General features: G+C 42.1%; 3 protein-coding genes across 5 annotated transcripts in view; 2 read left to right on the forward strand and 1 right to left on the reverse strand.

Annotated features, from left to right (window-relative positions):
* RAB3B (RAB3B, member RAS oncogene family) overlaps positions 1-12,945 on the forward strand; it is a 59,098-nt gene extending 46,153 nt beyond the window's left edge. For all 3 annotated transcript variants that reach the window (XM_075097637.1, XM_075097636.1, XM_075097638.1), the window contains 2 exons: positions 7,116-7,240; positions 10,930-12,945. In XM_075097637.1, coding sequence (XP_074953738.1) covers positions 7,116-7,240; positions 10,930-11,117 — 313 coding nt within the window. In that variant the 3' untranslated portion in view covers positions 11,118-12,945. The remainder of the gene's footprint in view (positions 1-7,115; positions 7,241-10,929) is intronic.
* Positions 1-23,272, reverse strand: part of LOC142059163 (transcription factor BTF3 homolog 4) — a 186,908-nt gene that overhangs the window by 75,392 nt on the left and 88,244 nt on the right. The gene's annotated exons all lie outside the window — the stretch shown is intronic.
* NRDC (nardilysin convertase) overlaps positions 15,517-23,272 on the forward strand; it is a 29,751-nt gene continuing 21,995 nt past the window's right edge. Inside the window, exons 1-4 of the mRNA XM_075097623.1 lie at positions 15,517-15,830; positions 20,482-20,806; positions 20,997-21,078; positions 21,719-21,872. Of these exons, the coding sequence (XP_074953724.1) occupies positions 15,526-15,830; positions 20,482-20,806; positions 20,997-21,078; positions 21,719-21,872 (866 nt within the window). The 5' untranslated portion in view covers positions 15,517-15,525. The remainder of the gene's footprint in view (positions 15,831-20,481; positions 20,807-20,996; positions 21,079-21,718; positions 21,873-23,272) is intronic.

A 23,272-nucleotide genomic window follows, 5' to 3' on the forward strand; every position in this document is an offset into this window, starting at 1 on the left:
CCTTGGGAAGAAACGTCCCATCGTATCCCATCTTGATCTGATTTTGGAAGCGTTGCTGTGGCCCAGACCTTCTTCCTGCTCTCATGCCTTCTATACAAGTACATGTACAGAGCAGGAAGAACTTTTCCCTGGGAGGTCTTCCCAGAAGAGCTAGAGCACATGTCATTTCTGTGGCCGTGGGCAGTTCCTGCAGTCCCCTCAGTGGTAGCTGATGGGGAGGTGTTTCCTCAGCAGGGACCCAGCGCAGTGCCTGGGGTGAGAACGTTTGAGCTGCCACTGTGAGTTAGCAGCTGCAGGCACAGCACAGAAGGCTGGACCCTGTTGCTGGAACTCACGTTCTGACATGGGATCCTCTCAAAGGGACACCACACTTGGTGTAGGAAATACAAGGCATGGGGAGGCAGAAGAAATGCTGTGTCTATCCTCAGAAGTAGTACCTCAGTGGCTACCCTCAAATGTCTTGCAATCATTTCTGCTTGTTACCCTGTTGCTGTATATTGCAGATAGGTATAGTCAGCGTGCAAAGAAAGGCAATGTAGTGGTTAATGTAATCTCCGAAGTCTGACAGATTGATTTGCAGTGATCTTGGTGACTTCCCAGGAGCACAAAACAGCAGCATGTAAGGTGACTTAACAATTTTTTTACATAACAGATGAGAAGAGCCTCCTTCTCCTGGAACATATGCTGTCTATGGCACTGGCTTTTAGCATCCAGCTCAGTCTGGCTGTTTGTTGAACACCTATATCCCAAATCTAGGTGGTAACTCAAAAGCCGCAACAATGCTGTTTGTTTCTAGTAATTTGGCCTTCCTCCAAAGCTGCCCATTATTTGTTCTCACTGTCCACTGAAACAGTTGGTTATGATCATCACATCTAAAGAGGTAGATCACCGCATCTTTCACCCCATGTCCAGTATCGTGACACCATGCTGCAGAAGGTAAACTGCAGCACCTTCCCTGAGCTGTCCTTCAGCAGCTAATAATAGAGGAATAAATTTTTTCCTTGCTAGAAACACAAACCCAAAGGCTTTGCCAAAACCAGGTTGCTCTGTGTGACAGACCCTCCACCAAGCTCAGATGAAGCTTTTTCTCCAAGTGCCTGCACAGGGCTTTTTTCCATAGGAGTGCAGGCATGTGATCTAGGGCAATATCTTTCACTAAATTTTAAATACTTTCAGCTTGGTTCCCTGTTGAAACAAGGTATATATGACTGGTTCATCTGTCTGACCGTTGGTTCCTCTCTAATATGTTTTACTTATCAGTCTTAACTTAGCCAAAAAGTAACAAATCTCCACCTATGAGCTGCCACTTTGAGATACTATTTTAAACTTTGCACAGGCAAAGTTTAACCTGAAGCTTTGTATTGGAAGTGGTCTAATACCTGTTCCATCAAAGGCAATGGTGCAAGAATTAGGAAAGGTTAGCTTTGTGTATTTGTCTTCATATCTTCCTGTACTACAGGGGCTGCATCAATATCTTTGCTAAGAGCCCCTTGTCAGCCAAAGGACAGAAGTGAACCATCACTGTTGGTTTTTACCCTGTGTATCAGGAATCTTTCCAACCATCAGTTTTAAGATTCTGAGCCCAAATGATGTCGTGGGGCAGACAACATCAGCCTGTGATAGCCCATTTCCATCCTTTCTGAAGCTTGTCCACAGGAGAGGAGGTGAGGACTGTAGTAAAGCCACATCACTGTGCCAGCAGAGTCCTCTAGCGGCGATGCAGCTAAAGGGTGTTTTTTTTTTCCCAGTCTGCAAAACTGCTTCATAGACTTCTGAAGGGACAAAAAATGGAAACAAAAGCTTTTGTCTCATGCTGCTGTATCAGCCTCTGCCATTTGCCAGCATAGCAAGTAGGTAGGATTTTTTGTTTGTCTATTTGTTTTTTCACCATGCTGGGCGATACAGTTATGCTTCAAAAAAACCATTACACTGGATCTGGTCTTCAGTCAAGAACTGTACTCTCCTTGGAAAATTAAGGTGTCTTCTACATGAGCTCCTTTAGCTCAGAGCCTTTATCTCCATGAGCCTAGTCCCTTCTTCAGGTCAAGTGCAAGACAGAAGCAGCATACCTAATGATGTAAACAGAGCCCTAGCAGTCCTGCAGTGCTTCCGTTTGGTGCTGGTGAGAGGATGGAGTGGCAGCTATTGGAAAGCTGCACAGGCTGCAATGTCAGTAGCATTCCCCTGATGCTCAGCCCTGCTGTGCCTTGTCCGCCACATGTGGATAGGACAGCCTTCCTGCTCTGCCTGCTGTGCCTGAGAAGGAGGACCTCTGTAAAAGTGAGAGGGCTGGACCCAGAACGCTTGAGACGTGAGATGGGCTGATGGGAGGAGAGGTTACCCTCAGTAGTGTTGCTCCTATATTCCCAGGATATGGTAAAGTTGCAAGCTGCTTTTTACCTTGCAAGGAAGGTGTGTGGCCCAATATGGGAGTTGCTCCCCTCCTTGCAGAGGTTTAAGTGAGGCTACAACAAACCACGCTAGTTCTAAGACCATACTTCAACCTTCACTGAAATTAAATGGGGCATCCACCTAGAATATATGCAAAAGCTAACAGCAAAGCTCATCCCAGGTCTTCTTACATCCCGCAAGTTGCCAGAAATTACAGCAATTAATGCTACACATCCTTTCTCTCTTTTAAGTGTCCTGCTGTCCTAGTTTGCTAGTGATATGTTTTTCAGTGTCCAGCTAGAGTAAATAAAGAATACTCTTAAGTTGAATATTTTGTCATAAATGCAGCATGATGCAGCAGATCGGCTGACCTTTTAGGCACTGAGAATGAATCACCAGTACTCAGTTAATGTGAATTAAAACCCGTAAGACACCTGTTAACCTTCCCAGTTATTTATAAAATAATGTGTGTGAATGGAATTTGAGTGTTTCTCTGGCATAAGAAAATGAGTAAGCCATCTGCCATGTGATCATGGGACTGGGTTCATAAAGCAAATACAATCATGCTTAGGAGGATACCTCAAGAAAATCATTGGCAAATAAAATATGAAGTGATACCCCTTCCACTAACTTTTGGCTGCTTTCTATCCCAGTCCCTTCTCGTTGGCTGGTAAGAACTTCCCACCTGAACATAACAACTGGATCCTAAAATTGTACTCATTCATAAAACCTTGGAATGGGTCAAGTTGTGTACAGTAGTCATCTATGTGTTTTACAGTAGGACATTGTCCAGACTAAAGCTTGTTCCTTCTTGCTGGTGCCCTGCCTATTGCTGCTTAGTGATGCAGGTTTTTAAGATGCTGTGTAAGAAGTCTGTCAATGAGTCTCAGCCCATCTCACTGCTTTTTCTTGTACCGTCTCTTCCTGCAGAGTTCCCTACTGAAAACAAGCCAAAAGCATGAATAAACAGCTGAACCAAAGACCTAGCACTCCAAGTAAGCTCTCACCCACAACAAACTCTTACCTTCTTTGGAGCTTATAGGGGTGTGCATAGATCTCAGACTTCATCTTTATAATCACACTGACATTATGGGAAGGTAGCCTTGTGCAAAGTCAGCTCTCCATCACAGAGAAGTCTTTTCCCTTCTAGACCTCTCCAGCATCTTAGAGCTTATATCTTCCCTCTAGCTGGAAAATTACCTTAGCAGGTTGTGCTCACTAGCATTGTTATTCTCTGAGCCTTTTCAGGAAGCTCCCACATCCCCTCTAAAACTGCCTCCTGTGTATGTATGGTGCAATTTATCTCTCATCTCTGGCTCATTGGTGTGGGACTGTTTTAACAGCCTCCTGACCTGGCCTCAACTACCCACAAGGGAAATGTGAATCTCTCTTCCAGAGTGCCATACGATTTCTTCCTTGGGTGTTCTTTTTACTGCACCCTTCTTATGGGTGGATGTCCTAAAGATCATTCTGGTTTGCTTTGTATCCCTCCAGAAATACTTCTCCTATAAAACAAGTAAAGGTACTCTTTCTCCTGAATGAGGAGGATCATGGCTGTGTATGAGGTGTTTAGACAAACTCTTGAGGTGGTATATGAATGTGAGGTACAGTCTTTCCTTCATTCACATGAATCACCCTAATTGATGGTATTATCTTAAAGCAGCTGAGAAAGAGCAAGATACACAATTTAAATGCATTTGGGAATATCTAGGACATGACCTGTTCTCTTGTTCCTTCACTGGGAAAGGTACATCAGATTGTATGAGAAGCCTTAAGAGATTAAGCTGGAGTGATTTTCCTTACTGCAGTGTGGCAAGAGTACAGTCAGGTTATTTTAGAAGAAAAAGCATAAATGGGCAAAAGCAAAGATGTATACCTGATACTTGAAAATAACCAATTATTTTGTTTGAATAATAAGACATCTTTACTGTAGGGTGAGTGAAAGGGTTAAATGTGCTTTCATAGCTTTCAGCTCAGTTTCTAGATTATTTTTTTTTAGTAGGCCCCTCTGACAGTTATTATTTGACATTGGCTTGATAGTTTTGTCTGTAGATGAATCAGTGGTTTATACCTCATTTGAAACTGTACTGAAAGTAGAATATACTCAGCATTTGATACTGTAGAGTACATAGTAAATATTATGGAACCTCTGCTTTGGACAATCTAGACAATTTCATAGAAGGGAAGGAAAAATTGGTTAAATTTAACTTAGATGTAAGTGACAGCTGGGTTCACAGACCATCAACTTTATTTATCTTTAAGGCTGATCTCCAAATTAGGCTGTTGATGTATCCGTGTAACACTGAACCTGAGGCTATTTTTCTTCTAAGCGTGAAGCATAATACCATGCTTTATCGTTAATTTGGGGAATTCAGCACAAATAAGGCACAGCATTGTTACTGTGTCACAGAAATATATTTTTCCCAGTGTGTATATTGGACTGCCCTAATAGTCGTTGAAACATTTCAATTGCACAAGTGTATTTATTTATTTAAATTTTTTTATTTACCTTTCCAAAAGCTTCTGGAAATTTGCTGCCTTTCTTTTTGTATGGGGATCTGCATTTCTTTTAGACATTCCTATTCTTCATAACTTTTGTTTTTATTCCTAATGAGTATAAATGGCAGTGTTCTACAAGAGAGGATTTTCACTAACATACAAAACAAGAAGGATGAGTTTCTGTGCGACATCCTTCATGCTTTTTTCTTCTTTTTCATTTCCTAAGTAATTCTGTTTAAATAGCTAAGATTTGGCAGTGTGTCCCCATAAGACCCCCCAGGGGCTGAAATGAATCCAGAAAGAGAAATGGGAGTCAGAAGAGAAGCCTGGGTATAGGTATTTTAACTTTAACCTGGACAGACTTTCTTCCTTTCTTGCTTATCAAGGGAGACTGGGGAGATCCCATCTTTCTGGGCTTTGGTTGATTTCTGAGGTCATTCCTTCTTGTGATGAGCCTTGAGAAACCCATGTACCGCATAAACTCATCACAGACTCATACTAGCTCTCACAGGGCTTGTCTACATGGAGGCACACAGAAAGGTGAGAGCAGAGGAGCCGAAACTGGGATTGGAGTGAGTGCCTTTCCAGGAGGAACTAAAAAGAGTAAGAAGTTTCACTGCACAAAGTTCTTGATTATTTTTGCACGTTGTAGTATGGGTCTGGGCTCGTGCAGTGGGCTTCATTTAGGTTTATGTTTTCTGGTGCAATCCAAACAGGCTGCTGCTTAAAGGCAAGTTGCAGAGTGAAATGGCCCCCTTTTTCATAGATATTTGTGGAGTAACATGGGTGCCTTTCTATGCAAAAGGCAAGTAAGCAACTCAAACGAATTTAAAATTATCATTAGTAGGTCAGAGCTGAAGGGTGCTGCTAATTCAGAAGATAAGGAATCAAGTGCTTTATTGTTAAGGGAGTTCAAGCAAACTAAACAGAAGTAAAATCTGTCTCTCCTAGGAAATGGCATGTTTGCCTGAAACTGCAGTGTCCTGTATGGAGGGGTAGTGAGTAGGGACAAAGAGTGGGAAGGTGAGTTAGGGGGTGGAGGAGGGAACGAGTACATCACTTCTGGCAGAGCAGCCTAATTACCTTTGGGAAGGAGCGAGTCTTAAAAGACTTGGTGAAGATAAAACAGGTCAGGCCAATCTGAAAACACGGATGAAAATGAACACTCTAAGCTAATATTGTTCTGCCGCTGGCTCTGTGACACCTCACCAAGGATGGTGGGAAAGGACTGGCCCCTCATGATAAACAAGGAAAAAAAAATGTCTACTGTGTTGTCATATAAAAACTATTAAGAGGCCAAATGTAAGGTCAGGCTCCTGGGATCCACAGCTAGCCCACTCCAGTTTCAGCACATGAGCTAGAGAGCTCTAGAGGCTTTAAGTTCATCCCAGTGCTCCTGGTTAAGCTCCCATGCACTTGATCCCTCTGTCATTTAAGTTAGCATCGTCTGATACCTGCCATCTGTCATTGCATCTGCTGTTCCCTGCCTTAGGTATCACTTAATCCTGCTGGGTTCACATATTAGCTCACAGAGCCTTACCCTGATCCCATATCTTCCCAATTTGGTAAACTTCTGGTTTTTAGCAATAGTTTCTGTGTTTTTGTGCAATTTTCAGTCTCCATGAACCAGTTTTCTTGTTCAAGCAAAGATGACTGGATGCTTCCATTTGACTCTCAAAACACAATTTCTTATGGTGTTACTAAAACTCTGCAGCAAATATGTTGCAGCAAATGAGCATCTTTTTTTTGTCTGAATTATTGTTGTCGTGTTTTACAAGAAGCTGTATATCTCACATAAAATGTGTATCTATTGTATGGCTTTCTCTATAGGGGCAATATCCTTAAGAGGTGTAATTGATTGTTGTTCCTCTGACAGATTACAGCTGAAGGAGAATGAGCTTTAGAAGCCTGCTTTTTTCCCCCTAGACTTCCAAAATTATTTAATTCATCTTTTTGTCTGGATGTCATGATCTTAAAACACTTGCAAAGTCTTAGCAAGTAACTTTATTGTTGCAAAAAGTTAAGGGGTAGCAAAAGAGAATGGTGCTATAAATTACATAGTCTGCATTCTTCCTCTGTGTGTAAGCTTGGTCGTTTGTCTTTTAACCAACATACAGTCTTGAGATGTTGATTTTGTCTTTAATGGTACTTGTTTTCATACTTAATTTACAATTGTATTTTGGCATGGCCGATGGAAGATAACAATCTTTTTTTACCTGCTGTAGGGCCACACAAATCAAGACTTACTCCTGGGACAATGCACAAGTGATCCTGGTTGGAAACAAATGTGACATGGAGGATGAAAGAATTGTTCCTGTGGAGAAGGGGAAACATCTGGCGGATCAGCTAGGTACATGTCAAAGCTTTTCTTTCTACTCTTTTTTTCCTCAGCTTCTTTATACTACATTCCTTTTAATTTGTACGATAAAAAATCCTTCCAGCAGTAATACTTTAATAATGGTATTACAACTAAGAAATGTCATATTTTCTAGGTCCATATTTTATTTGCTTAGTGCTGGATACTACTTCTTGTGGTGTTGCTGTATCTTTAAAGCTAATATCTAAGGAAGTAAGGAAGGAGAACAGCTTTTATTAGCTCAGTGGAATGAAAATAGAAAAAGTTTTCATAAACACTGTCTCCAGGTCTCTAAGTACCATATAGTCATTTTCAGAATGCAAGCATTGATTTTTGTAGACGGAATTTTTTTTTCAACTAAACAATGAAAAAAATTCATAAGTCAGAACCGCAGAGTTGAGTAAAATGTTCCAGGCTTCTCTGTCCAGGCAGGGAAATTACATGATATTACTGATGTGGAATAGAAAAGCAAGAGAGTTCCATTGAGAGGAAGCTGGGATTGCAGTGAAAATTTTAGAATGAATAGCAAAATAAACTCATCCTAATTTATCTTTTTTTTTTTCATTATATATTATAGCATATGTGATACTTTAAATATGGAATCAGGGCTTCTGTGTTAAGATTTAACTACCCTGTCATCTTCTCTTAAAGAATTCATAGTGGCAGGTAAATCCTCTTAAAATTGAATTCAGTTAACAGTAGAGACCCTTACAGTGGGCATACTGTAAATATTTGTTTAGCTAGTAAGAGTAGAGATTCTTACCAGACCCAAAGTAATCACCGTCATCCCCAATTTATAAAATCCTATGTTGTCTTCAATTCTTAAGCAGTAATTGGAGGGCGCATTGTTAAACTGGGGGTACTGGACTTCCAGTATACACTGCCTACATTGTTGTAGTTTAAAGTATGACCTTTATTGAATTGCCAATTATGGTTAAATCATAGATAATGAGTATTTATTAATTAAAAGTTTTGTCAGTGTTGTTTTGATTTGTTTTGGATTTTTAATGAAGGTATAGAAGCACTGCTCCTAGATGATAGGGACCTGTGTAATATAAACAAAAAGATGGTCACCATTCCAAAGAGTTAAGTACAATTAGATTATTTTTTCCTGTTTCACATGCAAAAAAACAAGCATGTCCACAAAGGCCTGCAGGTTTAGAGCCTTCAAGTGTAAATTCGACATTTGCTAAGTACAAAGGGGTCCCATCCATGACTGGAGCCTTTAGGCACCGCCATCATGAACAAATAATGAGCAAATACCAAACTAAACCCTCTAACTTCCCATCATTATTGTTACTGTAATAATAATTCTATACATGTAGGGCTAGCAAAGCAAACAAAGACATGGTTAGTTTGCGAAATCAGTTATGAGCTCTTTACATATCCCATCTAATTTGCTTTTGAAAATATGAATGTGAATAAACTCGGTTCCTGTCTTACAGACTCTCAAAAATATTGTGAATGCAAGCGGGCCCCCATATTTTGCAAGAGTAATTGTGCTGTTAGTAGCTGAAAATTTGTCCTGAGCAATGTAACAGCAAATAGTTTTACTGAAACTCCCACTCCTGTTTGGACTTCTAATGTTTTTTCAGCCCCAAAAAATTAATCTGTGTGGGGTTTTTTTGTTTTTTAAATACAAACCTGACATCTAGAATCTGAAGCCTTTATGTATGGGACACTTCAAAACACACATGTGCACAGAGTTACTATAGCAACTGATTCCATCGGTCAGAAACTGTTCTGCTGCAAAATCCCCCATTCTGCCCAGACCTGTCCTTGCACTCGTCCAGCTCACCCAAGAGAAACATACCCCAGTGTAGAGAAAAACAAAAGCTAGCCATGCCTTTGGGAAGTCCTGTTCCAGCCCTCTTCCTCTCTAGCCTCCCAACATACTAATGCTCTTTTTAAAAGGGTTGAAAATATATATCTGGTTTTATCAGTCAGTTCTTCCTTATATTAACTGTGCTAAAGTGTACAGCACTGTCTGAAATTACTTTGTGTGTTAGATGGAAGGAATCTCTTTAATTGACTACCTACTGCTTAACCTGCTAGCTTTTATCATAATGATTCACATAAAGGTTATCCTTCAGTGTGTTTAAGTTTGTATAGTGACATTAACATAATTGAAATAATTTCCTAATCAGATGAAGAAACTGTTATTGGCCTGAACATGAACTAAACCAAAGCAGATTCAGCCGCAGCAGAAGCTAAACCAATGTTGGACTGACAAATATCCAGGTTCAGTTCTTGGATTTCTTGTGCCTTTTATGTATATTTTTTAATCATCATCAAAGCCAGTAAGTGGGGCAAACAGAACCCTCATCTGATGCAGGACAGCTGTCCTTATTTAGGAACGAGACAAACATCTCCATGATCACTTCACGCATTGTCCCATGATTTTTAAGAAGTGTTCGAATGGGGTAGATACCTACTTGTTATCTCACACATCAAGGTGATCAGTCTACCAGCAGTGGCAGACTAATCGGTTAGGACGACTTACTTGTCCCTTCTTTTGTGGCAGATTCAAAGAAAGCTGATGCAATGCAGAATATCCCCAAAGCGAAGCACAACAGAATGTAGCTTATTGCAGAATAAACTCTCTGTGGTGCTTGAACTCTTGCTGTTGGCAATATAATAACTTGGTAGAACAGAAGCAACAGCCATTGTAAGTGATGGTTGCCTTTGAAGCCCCTGGGGTTAGAAAAAATAAAGAAATGCTTTACAGTTCAGCACATTTCTGCTGTCTAAGGCAGGGTTCAGGCTCATCTGTGAGAAGGCTGGTTCTTGTGTAGTGCGGGGTGTCAATGGGAGGCAACAGGAATAGCTGTCTGTTTGCCATCCCCACCTTGGCATAACTCCAGCCTTGCTGTTGGGGGTTTTTTTTGGGTTTTTTTTGTTTGTTTCGTTTGGTTTTTTGGTTGTTCTGGTGTTTTTTGTTTTGTTTTGGGTTTGTTTTAATGAGAAAGGGTCAGTGTTTTGAGAATTCGTACCCATCACTGCAGCTAGGAGCTGGTGACTGGACGCTGAAACGACTCTGCAGGAGGCACTCAACATTATCTGTAATTCAGCAGTGCTGAACAGCCCTTGTCAGGATGGGTGCTCTGTTATCTCATGTGCTGTACGAGTATTAATCACCCTGAAGAGCTTTCTGTGTAGTGAGACATAGAACGGGAAAACCAGGACCAAAATCATGGAGCATTTTGCTCACAAGAGCAGAAGTTGACCAGCAGAAGAAATACAACCACGATCTTGCTTCTCTTTCTGGTCTCTGCTCTTGCCAGACGGCAGTGGTGGTTCATAGAGTAAGCCTGGCCCTGTCGGGCAGGGGTGTGGGGAGCCCCGGAAGGTCCCTTCGCACGGTACCAGTTAGGGGCATTGGGAGAATTTGACTGCTTTGTCCTGAGTTTACTCAGATCTGTATCATCTGCAGATGTGTTTACCAGGGCTATGGTAGGGATCTGCTTCTGCTTTTGACTCTAATTGATTCTTCATAAATTTTAGAACGATTTCTGCTCGTTGTTCTGAAATTGTGGGGATCAACTTAGCTTAAGAATTGTCTAATGTCTTGTTTTCTTAAGGTGAATTCTGAAAAAAAACAAAAAGTATTTTTAAAACCATCTCCAATACAATCAGTCTCCATTGATTTTTTTTTTTTTTTTCCCTTCCACTTTTTCTCACAGGTTTTGACTATTTTGAAGCTAGTGCCAAAGAAAACATCAATGTAAGGCAGGTGTTTGAGCGTCTCGTGGATATAATCTGTGAAAAGATGTCGGAGAGTATAGAATCAGACCCTTCCAGGGGCACTTCTGGAAGGAGCATGCGACTCACAGACAACCCACCCCCTTCGCAGCAGAACTGCTCATGCTAGTGACCTTTCTCACTGAGAAATGTCCTTTTCCTTTCCTGACTAAATTTTATCTTTTCATTTGTGGTGATGCATTATCATGTAGTCCAAAGACAGAAGTGTCTGTTGTAGGAAATTGGTATGTTTGTTTAATGTGCTGAAGTGTTAATATATTTCCTCATCCAATAATTTAAAAAAAAAAAACAACTAAGTATTGTAAGTGCACCTAGTGTTAATGTCAGTTACACTGAAGCAAAAGAATTGTATAGCATTGCAAATGTTATTTCCAGAGAGAATATTGTGTTTAATTAGAAATTCCTCTACTGCAGAAAAAGGGGTTTTTTTTGGTCCAGAACAGTATAAAAACCCACCAGAAGGAACCAGGGCTAAAAGAAAATGGGGACAAAAATCTCTTTTAAAGCAAGAGTATGCTTTTTTTTACATTAAAAAAAAAAACCCTATCCCCAGATATTTTGAGTCATTGTTGCTGTCCTCTAGACGATTTTGTGTCAAGGCTCTAAATGGAGGAAGAGCACATGGAGGAAGCAAAGCTGGCAGGCAGGGGAGGAGGAGGCGGAGGCCTTGCAGCCGTACCTGCTCTTGGCTGGTGCAACCTTCTCCACCATCACTGGTGACAGCTTGCAGAGGGCTGGCGGTGTTGATGTGTTTGGCACCTTGCGATGTCTAATCGCTTGTTTCTGGAAGCACAAGAGCTGACTGTCCTGCAGCTTTTCCTCTATATCCTGTAGTTTTACCTCTCCAGACTTGGATCCACTCTGATCTACTGCTTGATGGTGGATTTGTTGTGGGACAAAGGGAAGGAGGAATTGGCTGCTGCATGCTTAGTTGGAGGCAAAATCTGACATGTAAGACTTGGAACAGCACTGTCTCAGAAAGATAAAAATATCAGGAACCAAAATGTGACTGTTGGCAAATATTATTAGATTTTCTTTCTGCATTTTGTTGTTGATTTATTTTTTCTTATTTTGTGCTAGATGGGTGTTTGTGTGTGTGGATGTTTTTTTCTTCTTTCGGATTCAACCATGAAGTATAATTTAAAAAAAGAAAGATTGATTAATAAAACATAACTGCAAATGAAAAATGGCAAAGACATCCTGTTAGAGTTATTCTAGGGATGTTTTGTTGCATCATTCCTTGAAGGAAGGAAAAATTTTTAATATTTAACTTCTAAAATATTCTTATACTTCCAACATCTCTAAAATTACAAATCTTCTACATCTCTGTGTGCATTAGCCACACACAGAACTTGTATTTCTCTGAAATATATGGAGGAGCTGCTTTTGCCAGTTGGTGAAATCACATACGCTGTATGCCTTTGTCATCACACACTTGTTTCACATCCCAGCGCCAAATAGTAATTGCAAATTGTGTCTGTAAATGTAAATTAGGTGATACAGAGAGTTTGCTGTCTTAAAGTGAAAATTCTGAAAAAGTTTTACGGCTTTACGTTAGGCCTATGGACTCCTGTGACTGAGGAGACTTTCTGATGTCAGAAACTGGAGTCTCTGCCCGCTGCACTGTAATTTGCTGGATCGTGACACAAGCAAATGCTCCTGTAACTTCATTCTGTTGTGTCTCAAAGGGTGATAGTTCTAAGAAAAAAGCACAATATTCTGGAGAAAAATGCAACTACATTGATGTAGTTTGGGCTCATTGTGGTAAAGGCGTGATCCCTTCCTTTGTGTGTTGCTTTCAGTAACCTTTACTGTGATGTATTTTGGGTGTGTGTTATCTAGTACTGGAAGTGCAATTTGTGCAGTGCTAGGAATGTGGTTATTGTATCTAAACCCTTGAAACTGCAAAATAAAGAGAAATGTAGTCACTGGGTGTAGCCAGAGAGCTTGTGAGCTGCATTATGAGCATTGGGCAATTGTGTCCATGTACAAAGAAGGTATATTTTTAATGGTTTTAAAATACATCAAACTACATTTGTCTTTTTTGACAGGGTGATGATCTTTGAGCCCAGCAATTGGGGATCACTATGCATATTTAAAGTACAATGAAGGATTATTTGGCCAATGAATGTGCAGTGTTTTAATTGTAGCAGATGCAGGTTTTAGGGCAACTTGTGTAACTAGCAAAAAGAAATAAAAAACTTCCACAGCGGGGAGCGATGATTTTGAGCTGTGCAGGTATAATGGAGTACCTCAGTGCAAATAATGATTTTTTCAGCTCAGCAACTCAATGGTAAAAAAAGAAAATGGGTTCAGCAGAAATGGAGTTTCAATTCCTTTGGTTTACTCACCTTATTTTTTGCTAGGGGGAAAAAAAAAACTTTCCCTTTTCTATCCAATATCTAATAGTGTTTCACTGTGTTCTAGTCAAGTCAGATGTGTGTGGTTTTTTTTTTTTTTTGAAGAATACAATTACATTCTAGGCCCTTCAAGCTAGGATGGGCAGAATTGGTTTTTTGCAGTACACCAGCAAAGCAGTCGCATGGCAGTTATGAATTCCACCCTGCCCTGTATTGCATACATGTAGACTTGGTGCAGAAATCCTGCAGAGTTTATTTCAAGAAATCAAATCATCATAGCCAACTGACACGTCTATTAATATATATTTTATGTATCTCATCATCTTAACATTTGCACTAAAAGCTGTGAATGGATATGGAGAAAGCCTTTTGCCTTAAGTGAATGCAGTTGATCTGAGTATCACTGGTGATAATCGTTACTTGTATTAGCCTGTAGGAGGTAATGGCAGAATGCAAGACAACAATTTGTTACGGCAAGGGAAATAACAGACCTGCTTGCACCAAAGACAAACCCAAAATGCTTGATCGGATTTTGTATAGAGCCTTCCATTTGACTGGCTGTGGCCTAGGATGGTAGCATTGATAAAACAGAATGATTACAAGATTAAAAAAAGGGGGGGGGGTTTGTACTAGAATATGAAAGGAAAGATGCGACTGCTCTTCACAAGCTTCTCCCTTTCCATGTACAATACAGGACTGTGTGTGTAGTTCTCTGGTAAAAGCCATACAGGAGCCTCTGGGGTAGATGTGGGTCTTGGCTTCCATCTTGTGGAGAAATAAAGCAGTAAAATATTGGGCAGACATCCAGTCTGTCCCCTTAATTTTGCTTTCATATCTTTTGCAGTCAATATGAACTTATGCACACAAAACAGGTAACAGCGCTAGTTTTACAGGAATAGCAGAAAACTAAACAAATGTGGAACAATGCAAAAAGGATGTAATAAATGCAATGGCAATCTTAACAGCTCTCGAAGCATTACAAGAAAAAGGATGATGGCAATGTATGCCATCTGGAAATGCCAGCTTCAAAGAGATGCAAGATAAGGAAAAGCGGCATTCCTGGTGTCAAGACTTGAACTTGCTGTGATGCTGAGGTTTCACGGGGGAAAAAGTATATGCATAAACTGGAAAATGCTAAGACCTACTGAACTGCAAAGATAAAATTTAAAAAAATCAGCAGTCCCCACTGAGCAGGTACTGGATCTTTCAAGAGTCGAATGCTACCGCTGGTTAAAATAAAATTGCAAACTTAACTCTAGCTCATTCCATAGCAGCTGGAAGCTAGTTTTGCTATCAAGGCAGCAGTGGGATCAGGCCTTTTGAACCCTGAGAACAGTCACATTTCTCTTAACTGATTCAATGGTGTTAGCGTTGAGCTTTCCTAACGATCGCTGAGTGAGGCTGGTGACCACGATCCCGTTCCTTCGTGCCAAGCGCCGGTCTCGAGTGCATCACGTCAGGCTCCACCTACCGGCCGGCTTTCGCCGCTGGTCTCGGGACTGCTGCTGCCGGCGGTGCCCGCGGCGGAGCTGGGCTTGCAGGCGGACCCTCGGCGCTGACCTCACCGGCTCGTTTCCAAGCCGCGCCCCGGCGCTATGACAGGGACCTGCACCTGGACCTGGACAGGAGCCTGCCTGCGCCTCGGGAGGCTTGCGCGAGCTGATTGGTCCTGTCGGGAGTGAGCGACAGCTACCGGGACCAATAGTTGAAGGAAGTGACAGGAGAGGGCTGGCTTGCACCAACCGGCGGTTGGACTATTCCAACGTAAGAGGGGGGGGGAGCCCGCACGGCAGGCGGGCGTAAATGTCGGACCGCGACGGCATAGAGAGGAATTCCCGGGACCTAGCTCTATGTTTCCGTCTTCCCCTCCTCCCTCTGAGCTCTCTGTCCCGCCAGGCTGAGTTCTGAAAGGGGCTGCCTTTCCCTCCGCCGCTCTCCCTATTCATGGTTTCCCCTACCTCTACCACGCCACCAGCATTCCCTCCACCAATCAGAGCCCTCTCCGGCCAAGCGAGGGCCTGGGATTGGCCCGTTTTCCCCACCTGGCACCGCGGCGGGCGCTGACTGGTGCGGTCCGAGCCGTCGCAACCGTCACGGCTACTTCCTCGTGCGGCGGAAGCGGGCCGGGCCGCGGGCGGCCGGCGGCGGGGGCGGCGCATGCGCAGTCTGGCGGCCGCCTTCGCACGGAGGGGCCTTGTCGCGCGGGTGGGGGCGGGGAGGGGCCGGGCCCGGGGCTGGCCGTTGTGGTGCCGTGCCACCGCCGCCATGCCCGGCAGGAACAAGGCGACGTCCAGCTACAGCTGCCCGGAGCTGACGGTGGGGCAGCAGGCCGGGGAGGGTGGCCGCGACGCCAGAGGCCGTTCGCCTCACGGGGAAGAGGAGGACCGCGGGGACGTCGGTCTCCGTGCCAACCTCGGCGACAGCGACATCGTCAAGTCCCCCAGCGACCCCAAGCAGTACCGGTGAGGGTCGGCGGCCAGGGGAGGCTTGAGGCGGGGCGCAGGGAGGGCGAGCCGTCGCCGTTGAGGCGGCCTCGGGCCGTTCTGGGAGGGGGGGAGCGGGGGCCTCCCCTCCCCTCCCCTCCCCTCCCTTCCCTTCCCTTCCCTTCCCTTCCCTTCCCATGGCCGCGGCGGGCCAGCCCCGGCCGGAGCGGGGAGGCGGCGGTGGGGCTGGGCGCCGGCCTGCCCCGTGTGCCGAGGGTGCCGGGCACCCCTCCACCGCCGGCGGCACCCTGGGCGCTTCAAGTCGGGCTCGTCTCGGTGGCTGGGGGAATGACGGGCCTCTCGGCGAAACATGGAGACTGGGGCTTCACGGGTGTGTTTATTCTGAAGACGGGCTCCCTGGTTTGTGTGCAGTAACAGGTTCGGGGCCCGCATACGAAGGAAAAATCAGTACTTGTCCGAGGACGCTGTTGTGGAGCTACGTTTTCAAGGCGCAGCGATATCAAATTGTTAGCTTGCAGCCCGTGTCCAGGCAGCTCTGTTCCGAAAACGTTAAGCTGAAGTGTGAAATGCAATTGAAGTATTACAGAGCAGATGCCAACTTAAAAGCAGGTTGTTACTCTTCCCGTTTTAGATGAGCTTCCAGATCTTAACACAAATACGTCAGTGAGTTGAGACAGAAATTATTTTTATGCCGCTATTTTGCTTGTGCGTTCGTTTGTATATTTCTGAGTAATACCCCTGAAAGTGCTAAAAAAGATTGCTTTCCCCGAGCGCAGCCCACAGCCTCTGTGGCCTTCTTGCAGCAGAGATTCAGCTGAGAGCAGGCAGTGGAGGTTGAGCTCTTTGGATGCTTTGAGGCAGTCATTCTTGAAGGGACACGGTTATAACTTCTTTCTGTTAGGCAGATGATTATTCAGCCCTTGTTAGAGATGCTTTTTTTTATCTTTACTCTTTATGATCTTTAATCTATGCAGCCAGTGGAGAATCTGCCTAAGCCTGGAACTGAATTTTGGATTTGCAGTGACATTGGTTGGCAGTGAAATTCACTGCTGGCTGCGTGAAGACGACTGTGCCCATTGGCTTAGGGAGAAACTTCTTCCCTCCCTTCTTGCCGTACTTCCTTGCTGCTTCTTCTGCCTGTCTCTCCTGATGACATTCTTACGCATACTAATTTGCAGGAGACTAGTCTTCCTGTAGAGTTCACAGTTACAGAGGCTGGCAGCTTAGGAAACTTCTGCCTTTGCTACCTGAACCAGTGCAGTGATGAAGCTCGGGAAATCCATTGAAAACTGTCACTGGCTATCTATTTAGAGCTGTAGGAACCTCCTCTGCACATAGAGAATTGGAGAGTGTATTTGCTTATAGCATAGAATAAACAAATGCCAACATGTTCAAGAAATCCTACTGTCCATGCTTAACAGATTTTTTTTCATTTGGAGGCAGAGGGTCACATCTTTTCAGACTGATTTCCGTTTGTGGGAAGAGAGCCTTGCACAGAACAGACCCAAACGTTACCCTTAGGAAAGAGAACTTCAGTGTGGCTGAAAGTAAAGCATACCTGTGTCCGCTAACTATATACCAAACTTCCTAAGTAAATTCAATGGCAGGTGGTTTGATGATGCATATACACTTTCTGCTCTGTTCCTGCATCAGTGACGTATAACTGCAGACCAGTCACAGTGAGCTTAACGTGTCCATCTGGTGACATCAGTCTTAACTTAGTGGAAAATGTTATATTTTATCTTCTCAAATACAATTATTATAAAAACAAAAGAGTTCTTACAGATTACAGAACGTATTTTCAAAAATGAGTTGTTTGGGACAAAAATTATCGTCATAAAGTTGGTTCTGTTCATTAGAGCTATGTATGGGTAGTTATCTCTGCTGAGTTTTCCTTACAAAATGTGAGTTTTATTTGAATTGATTCATATGTGGAATTTCATGAGCTTGTATTGCTTATTTTGGGTAATCAGGAAATAAAAACACTTCCCAAACTGTTTATTATGCATTGATATATATTTCAAGACTTCCATAACTGTTAAAAAGGTATCACTGATACAAGAAAAAACTTGGTGTGAGAATAATCCTGTTGAAATTTGTCCAGGATGTTTAAAAAGAATCTTTAAGAATTTGAATTCTATTTTATATTTAAGCCTTATTTGTATCAATTGCTTGTACAGTGCTTCAAAAAAGCAATTGGACCACACTTGCTTCTGCTGCTATGTTAAGCAATTGCATTTTTTCTGTTCTGTATTTTGCATACTAATTGATACTTATGTATTGATTACCCTTGTCCTTTTCCATTGTACTGAAACATGGAAAAAGTAAAGAATACCTATATCAGTTGATGCCTCTGCTCAGTATAACCTAAACTGTTCTAGATCCTCCTAAGTGAAATCTGATAACCTTCAACAGCAGCTTAGATCAATTGTTGCCTTGCTACTGGGTGCTTCTGTCCTAGTAGGTAACACCCACAAGCCTGAAGATGAGTAATGTGAAATTAGTATCATCTGCTCCATTAGTTTAATGGAGGTATGTGGAAAGGATCAACAAGAGCTACTGGGTACACCTGGCCAAACTACTTTATAGCAAATTGTTCTTCTGGAAGAATGGCACTGTGCTGTTCTCTGCTTTCCGCGACTGTCTGTTGATCATAAGTGTTCCTGATGGGCCCTGAAAACCTGAAGATGGCAGTTGTATGCAGAGGAGAAGTTGGTGGTTGTACTGGAAGGCACGCTGTAGCAATATTGGCTTGTCACTGTCTGGGGCTCTGAGGTCTCCAGGGGCTGGAGTGCCCAGGTGTATGGTATATGTTTTTAGAAGCCCTGTTGTGCCTTCAGAAGTTCTGCAGCTGCATAATGTGACGTGTGTGTGGTGCAAACACACGCAGTTGTTCCAGACTTTCAGAATTGTATGGATGATTAACTTTGCACCCAGACATTTGCATGAATCTAGTACTATCTGTACCTCCTGCAGTTAATCCTACCATCTCTGCAAGTTACATGCTATGTGCTGTAATTTAAACAAACAAAAATACACTTGTGATTTTGACTGAGTACTGCTCAGTGGTCCTGCAGCAAGCAAAACGGGTTAGTGATTATGAAACCATGGCCCAGCGTAGGTGCTATCAACTCCCTTTGGATGAGTGGTCATAATTCATAAACAACTATTAAACATTGGTTCTTTAGGTTTTTGGTTTTTTTTTCATAGACTAAGTAGTCCAAGAAGTGTGGTTTTTTTTCCTTTGTATCACAACTGCTTAACTCTTGTCACAATATGCTTTTTACTCCTTTCCTCCAAATACATCCCCATGAAATTCGGTTGGGAGAGAGGTATTCTGTGTAATTAGTTTCCAGGCTGGTCTGTAGTTTGTGGAGCCAAGGCAGGTGGCTTGCAGCTCTGATAAAGAGTGAAACTTATGTTGACTTAATATTTTGAGTTGGAATATTGATAGTAACACATGCTTTTATTGCTGGGAAACATTGAAATTATGTAATGATAGCCATGAATGAAACCTGTGAGAAACTTTGGGAACCATGGAGGTGGAAAACGCACAATGTGCCTTTCGTTTTTCTTTTGGGTACTTACCACGTAGCTTGATCTGGATATCTGCTTTGAAATTTCTGCTACCTAATTATAACAGTGGCCACATTGCAAAGTTCTGATCTGGTGTAAACTTGCTGTGTAACTCAGATTTTTCTATGAGGGTGGGTATAACCGTGGGTTTATCTTATAACAGCAGTTTTTTCACTGGATCAGATACCGCCTGTCTATGTCACTCTAGTTCTTAGGTTGGATCAAGTATTTTCTGGGTCCAGCATTCCTTCCTTTTTGCAGCTTAAGCTCCCGGAGGGGGTGCTCTGGCTGATTTGACAAATTGTGACTGACTATTCCTGATCTGATATGAAACTAATACTTCTGAGAGATCTTGTAGTGCAAAGCATTGGTGTTTGCAGTCCTCAGCCGGAAAAGTTGTAGAAGAGTGCTGGACAGAGGGCTTACGGGTTTTTTACATATACATGCACAGACGTAAATAAAAAATTCTATGTATGTATACACACATACAGGGAACTCTGTATATTGGTTCTTGATAGCAACCCAACCAACTCACTGTGACTTATTTTCTTGAGCCCACAGAGGAGATCTGTCCTTTCTAATGCATGCCTACTACATCTGTAGACCCCATTTAATAGAAAGCATTGATCAAATCAAATAAAATGGAGTCGCTGGGGCATATTTAGAGGCAAAGACTAAGATCTTAATTCTGTCGCATAACACATTTCCCAGAGCCTGAGAGGCATAACAAGCTATTGAAGTTTGGGTTTGCCTATTCTGAGTACCTGAAATTTTCTCTGAGTAGGTGCTAGTAGCTTAAATATTTCATAGAGTAAGAAATAAAAGGCCAAATCCCTGGCCTTATGGGGAGAAGGGCTTCTGCTACTACCTTGAATTGCTTCTTTCTTATTCTTATAGCTGATGAATAGCAGAAGAGTGTTTTTACTTTCCCACTATAAAACTGCTCACCTTCTTATCTACCATTAGATTTTTCATTAGGGAAATCTCAGCTGAAGAGCACAGACTATATTGTAGGAAATACAGAAATTTCTGCAATTCTGAAAATTCAGATTTGGGAAGTGAGTGTATTCATTGCAAATAATTATTCTTTCAGGTATATCAAACTGCAAAATGGCTTATGTGCACTTTTGATTTCGGATTTGAATTACTTGGATGGTGCCTCAGCTGCTTTATCCTCGGAGGAGGAGGAGGAAGACAATGACGATGATGAATCTGAAGAGGAAAGTGATGAAGATGACGACTCTGGAGCTGAGATTGAGGATGGTAGAGAAGGTTTTGATGATGAGGACTGTGATGACGGGGATGAGGCTGAGGACAATGATGGAGATAATGATGATTTCAATGATCCTGATGACAGTGAATTAGAAGAGCTAGCTGAAAAGGAAGAGACAAGAAAGAGAGGTTGTACAGAAAAGCAGGTATGTACTTAAATCTGTAGAGTGAAAAGATATATAGTGATCTTTCTTGTGCTCTGAAACCTTGTGATTAGGTATTCAGACTAGACCTTCTTTTTATTGTGCTTGTCGTGATTGATTTATCTTATATTCCCTGATTTTCCTGAAGTGTTTCTTGAAGCAGCTTCTGCTGAGAGTGTTGTATTTTCTCTAGTCTGCAGCAGCCCTCTGCGTTGCTGTTGGCAGCTTCTCTGATCCCGAAGATCTGCCTGGATTAGCACACTTCCTGGAACATAGTATGTATCTGCTCCTATTTCATCTTTTCCAACTTCGGTGCAAAATGACTGCTACCTAGCTCTGAACTTGTGTCATATTTTAGTTACCATTTCTTATTTCAGCTACCCCAGAAATTATTTTCATTAGTTAAATAAATTTGTGTTTTTATAAAAATACTGATTTAATAAGAAACTCTTAATATGGGAGAAGGTGTCTCATACTCTTGGCAGGCTGTACATTAAGGTACACTTTTCTGTTATCCAATAAACGTGGGGGGAAACACGTTGCCTGTTTTTATAAACTAGGCTGGAGCTACAGACTTTATCTCTCTAGTAAAAGATGATGAATTAGTAATACAGGCACAGGAAGCACATGAAGTGTTTCTGACCAGATGTATCTTAAAATGCTACTCTTGACCAATTGAGGCCAATCATGCCTAGAAAGACACTGTTATTTCCAGTCTATTTGGGCCTTCTGCCAAAGGCAGATTACACTAACTATTGGGCAGACTACGTGGTCTGTTGCTGTTCAGTAGTTAGCTTCTGCATGAGGGCTGTGGGTCAGTTGTAGGTAACACTGTGCTGAAGAGAGATTGCTATAGCTGCAATTAATGTAATCAGATTCATGTCATCTTGGTAATTCTGCTGATTTTTGTTCCAGTGGTTTTTATGGGCAGTTTGAAGTACCCAGATGAGAATGGGTTTGATGCATTTCTGAAGAAACATGGGGGCAGTGACAATGCTTCGACTGACTGTGAGCGGACAGTCTTCCAGTTTGATGTGCAGAGGAAGTACTTCAAAGAAGCACTTGATAGGTAACTTCATATAAATGGTGATAAGGTGTTAAGAAATGTTTGTATGTGCCTCAGGAGGTTGGGTGTAGATATTCAGTTCTTTATTTTGGGGTGATTAAGGCTGTTGCTGAACTTCCATAGCTACTCCTGCTACCACAGAGGATATTGAATATAAGGAAATATGATTTCTCTTTGGATATCTTAGTTTTTTGAGCTAGTGTCAGTGTAGCTGCTGTGTGATTACTTAAGATCGACATATAAGTCTTAGTGCACATAGCTTTTTGATTGTTTTACCACCCTTAAACTAGTAGCATTGATGACAGGATGAATTTAATGCAGTGTGACAACTGTTCAGAGGGGAAGTGCTCCTGGAATCCCAGTGATTCATCCTTTGAAATATCTGTCCTGATAGAGTTAATGGGGTTTTTAATTTTTTGTTGTTGTTGTTTCAAGTCTAATTCATCGAAGTGGCTGGAAGGGCAGCCTTGAAAGTTATGGTACAATGTATGCCTCAGAAGGATACATTTAACCTAACCCAAGTTATTCAGTCATGTATGTATCTTTTGTCAAAAAGTATTTAACTTGCTCTTTTGTGCTCTGCGATGTGTTAGGAGGACAGAGCTCCACCTGTCGGCATGGTTTCCTTTAGTGAGAGGAAGCTGCTCATTCACGGGGGCATGCCAGCTGAGTATTCTTGATGCCGTAAAATATCTCTGGAGAAGAGTAGACTCCACTGTGAACTTACTTTCATCAAAATACATACCTGTGATGATGCCAAGAATAAGTGTTTGCACATTTTACCAAGCATTGCCTAAATTTTACTTCACTGGGCCAAGTTCAACTTTTATATGCAGATCAGTCCAGCTTTTAGATGTTTGGAAGTACAAAAGAATAAAGAAATGTGATTGCAGTCTGTCACAACAGCTCACTTAGTGGAGGAGAGACACAGAAATTATGAGTTCTGTAGAACAGCATCTCATAAGAAGAAGATAAACAGATGGTGCTGATGATTTCTGCTCATTCAAGCACTTGTGGGTCTAAAGAAGTTGGAAGACATAACCTTTCAATAGTCTTTAGCTTAATGAATGGGTCCTGTAGCCATAGAACTCTGTCAACAATGTATTACCATTAACCTTTTGCTTCATTAAGTTCAGTGCATCATTAAAAAATCTTAACAAATAAAACAGAGAGATTCTCTGGCAGCCTTCTGCAGAGTCTCCATTCATTGCAGATTTCTCCCTTTCCATTGCTCTGCTCTCTATGGGTACAGGAGGAGATATGTGGCTGGGTACCACACTGGCTTCTGTGGTAGATAATAAAATTGTAAGAGGTATAAAAACTTATGTTTCAGGGCATAAATCAACAATTAGTTGCCTGGAGTTAGGAAGAAACTTCCCCTATGATCATGTTGTACCTAATGA

Source organism: Phalacrocorax aristotelis, chromosome 6, assembly GCF_949628215.1.
Source record: "Phalacrocorax aristotelis chromosome 6, bGulAri2.1, whole genome shotgun sequence".
Classification (NCBI taxonomy): Eukaryota; Metazoa; Chordata; class Aves; order Suliformes; family Phalacrocoracidae; genus Phalacrocorax; species Phalacrocorax aristotelis.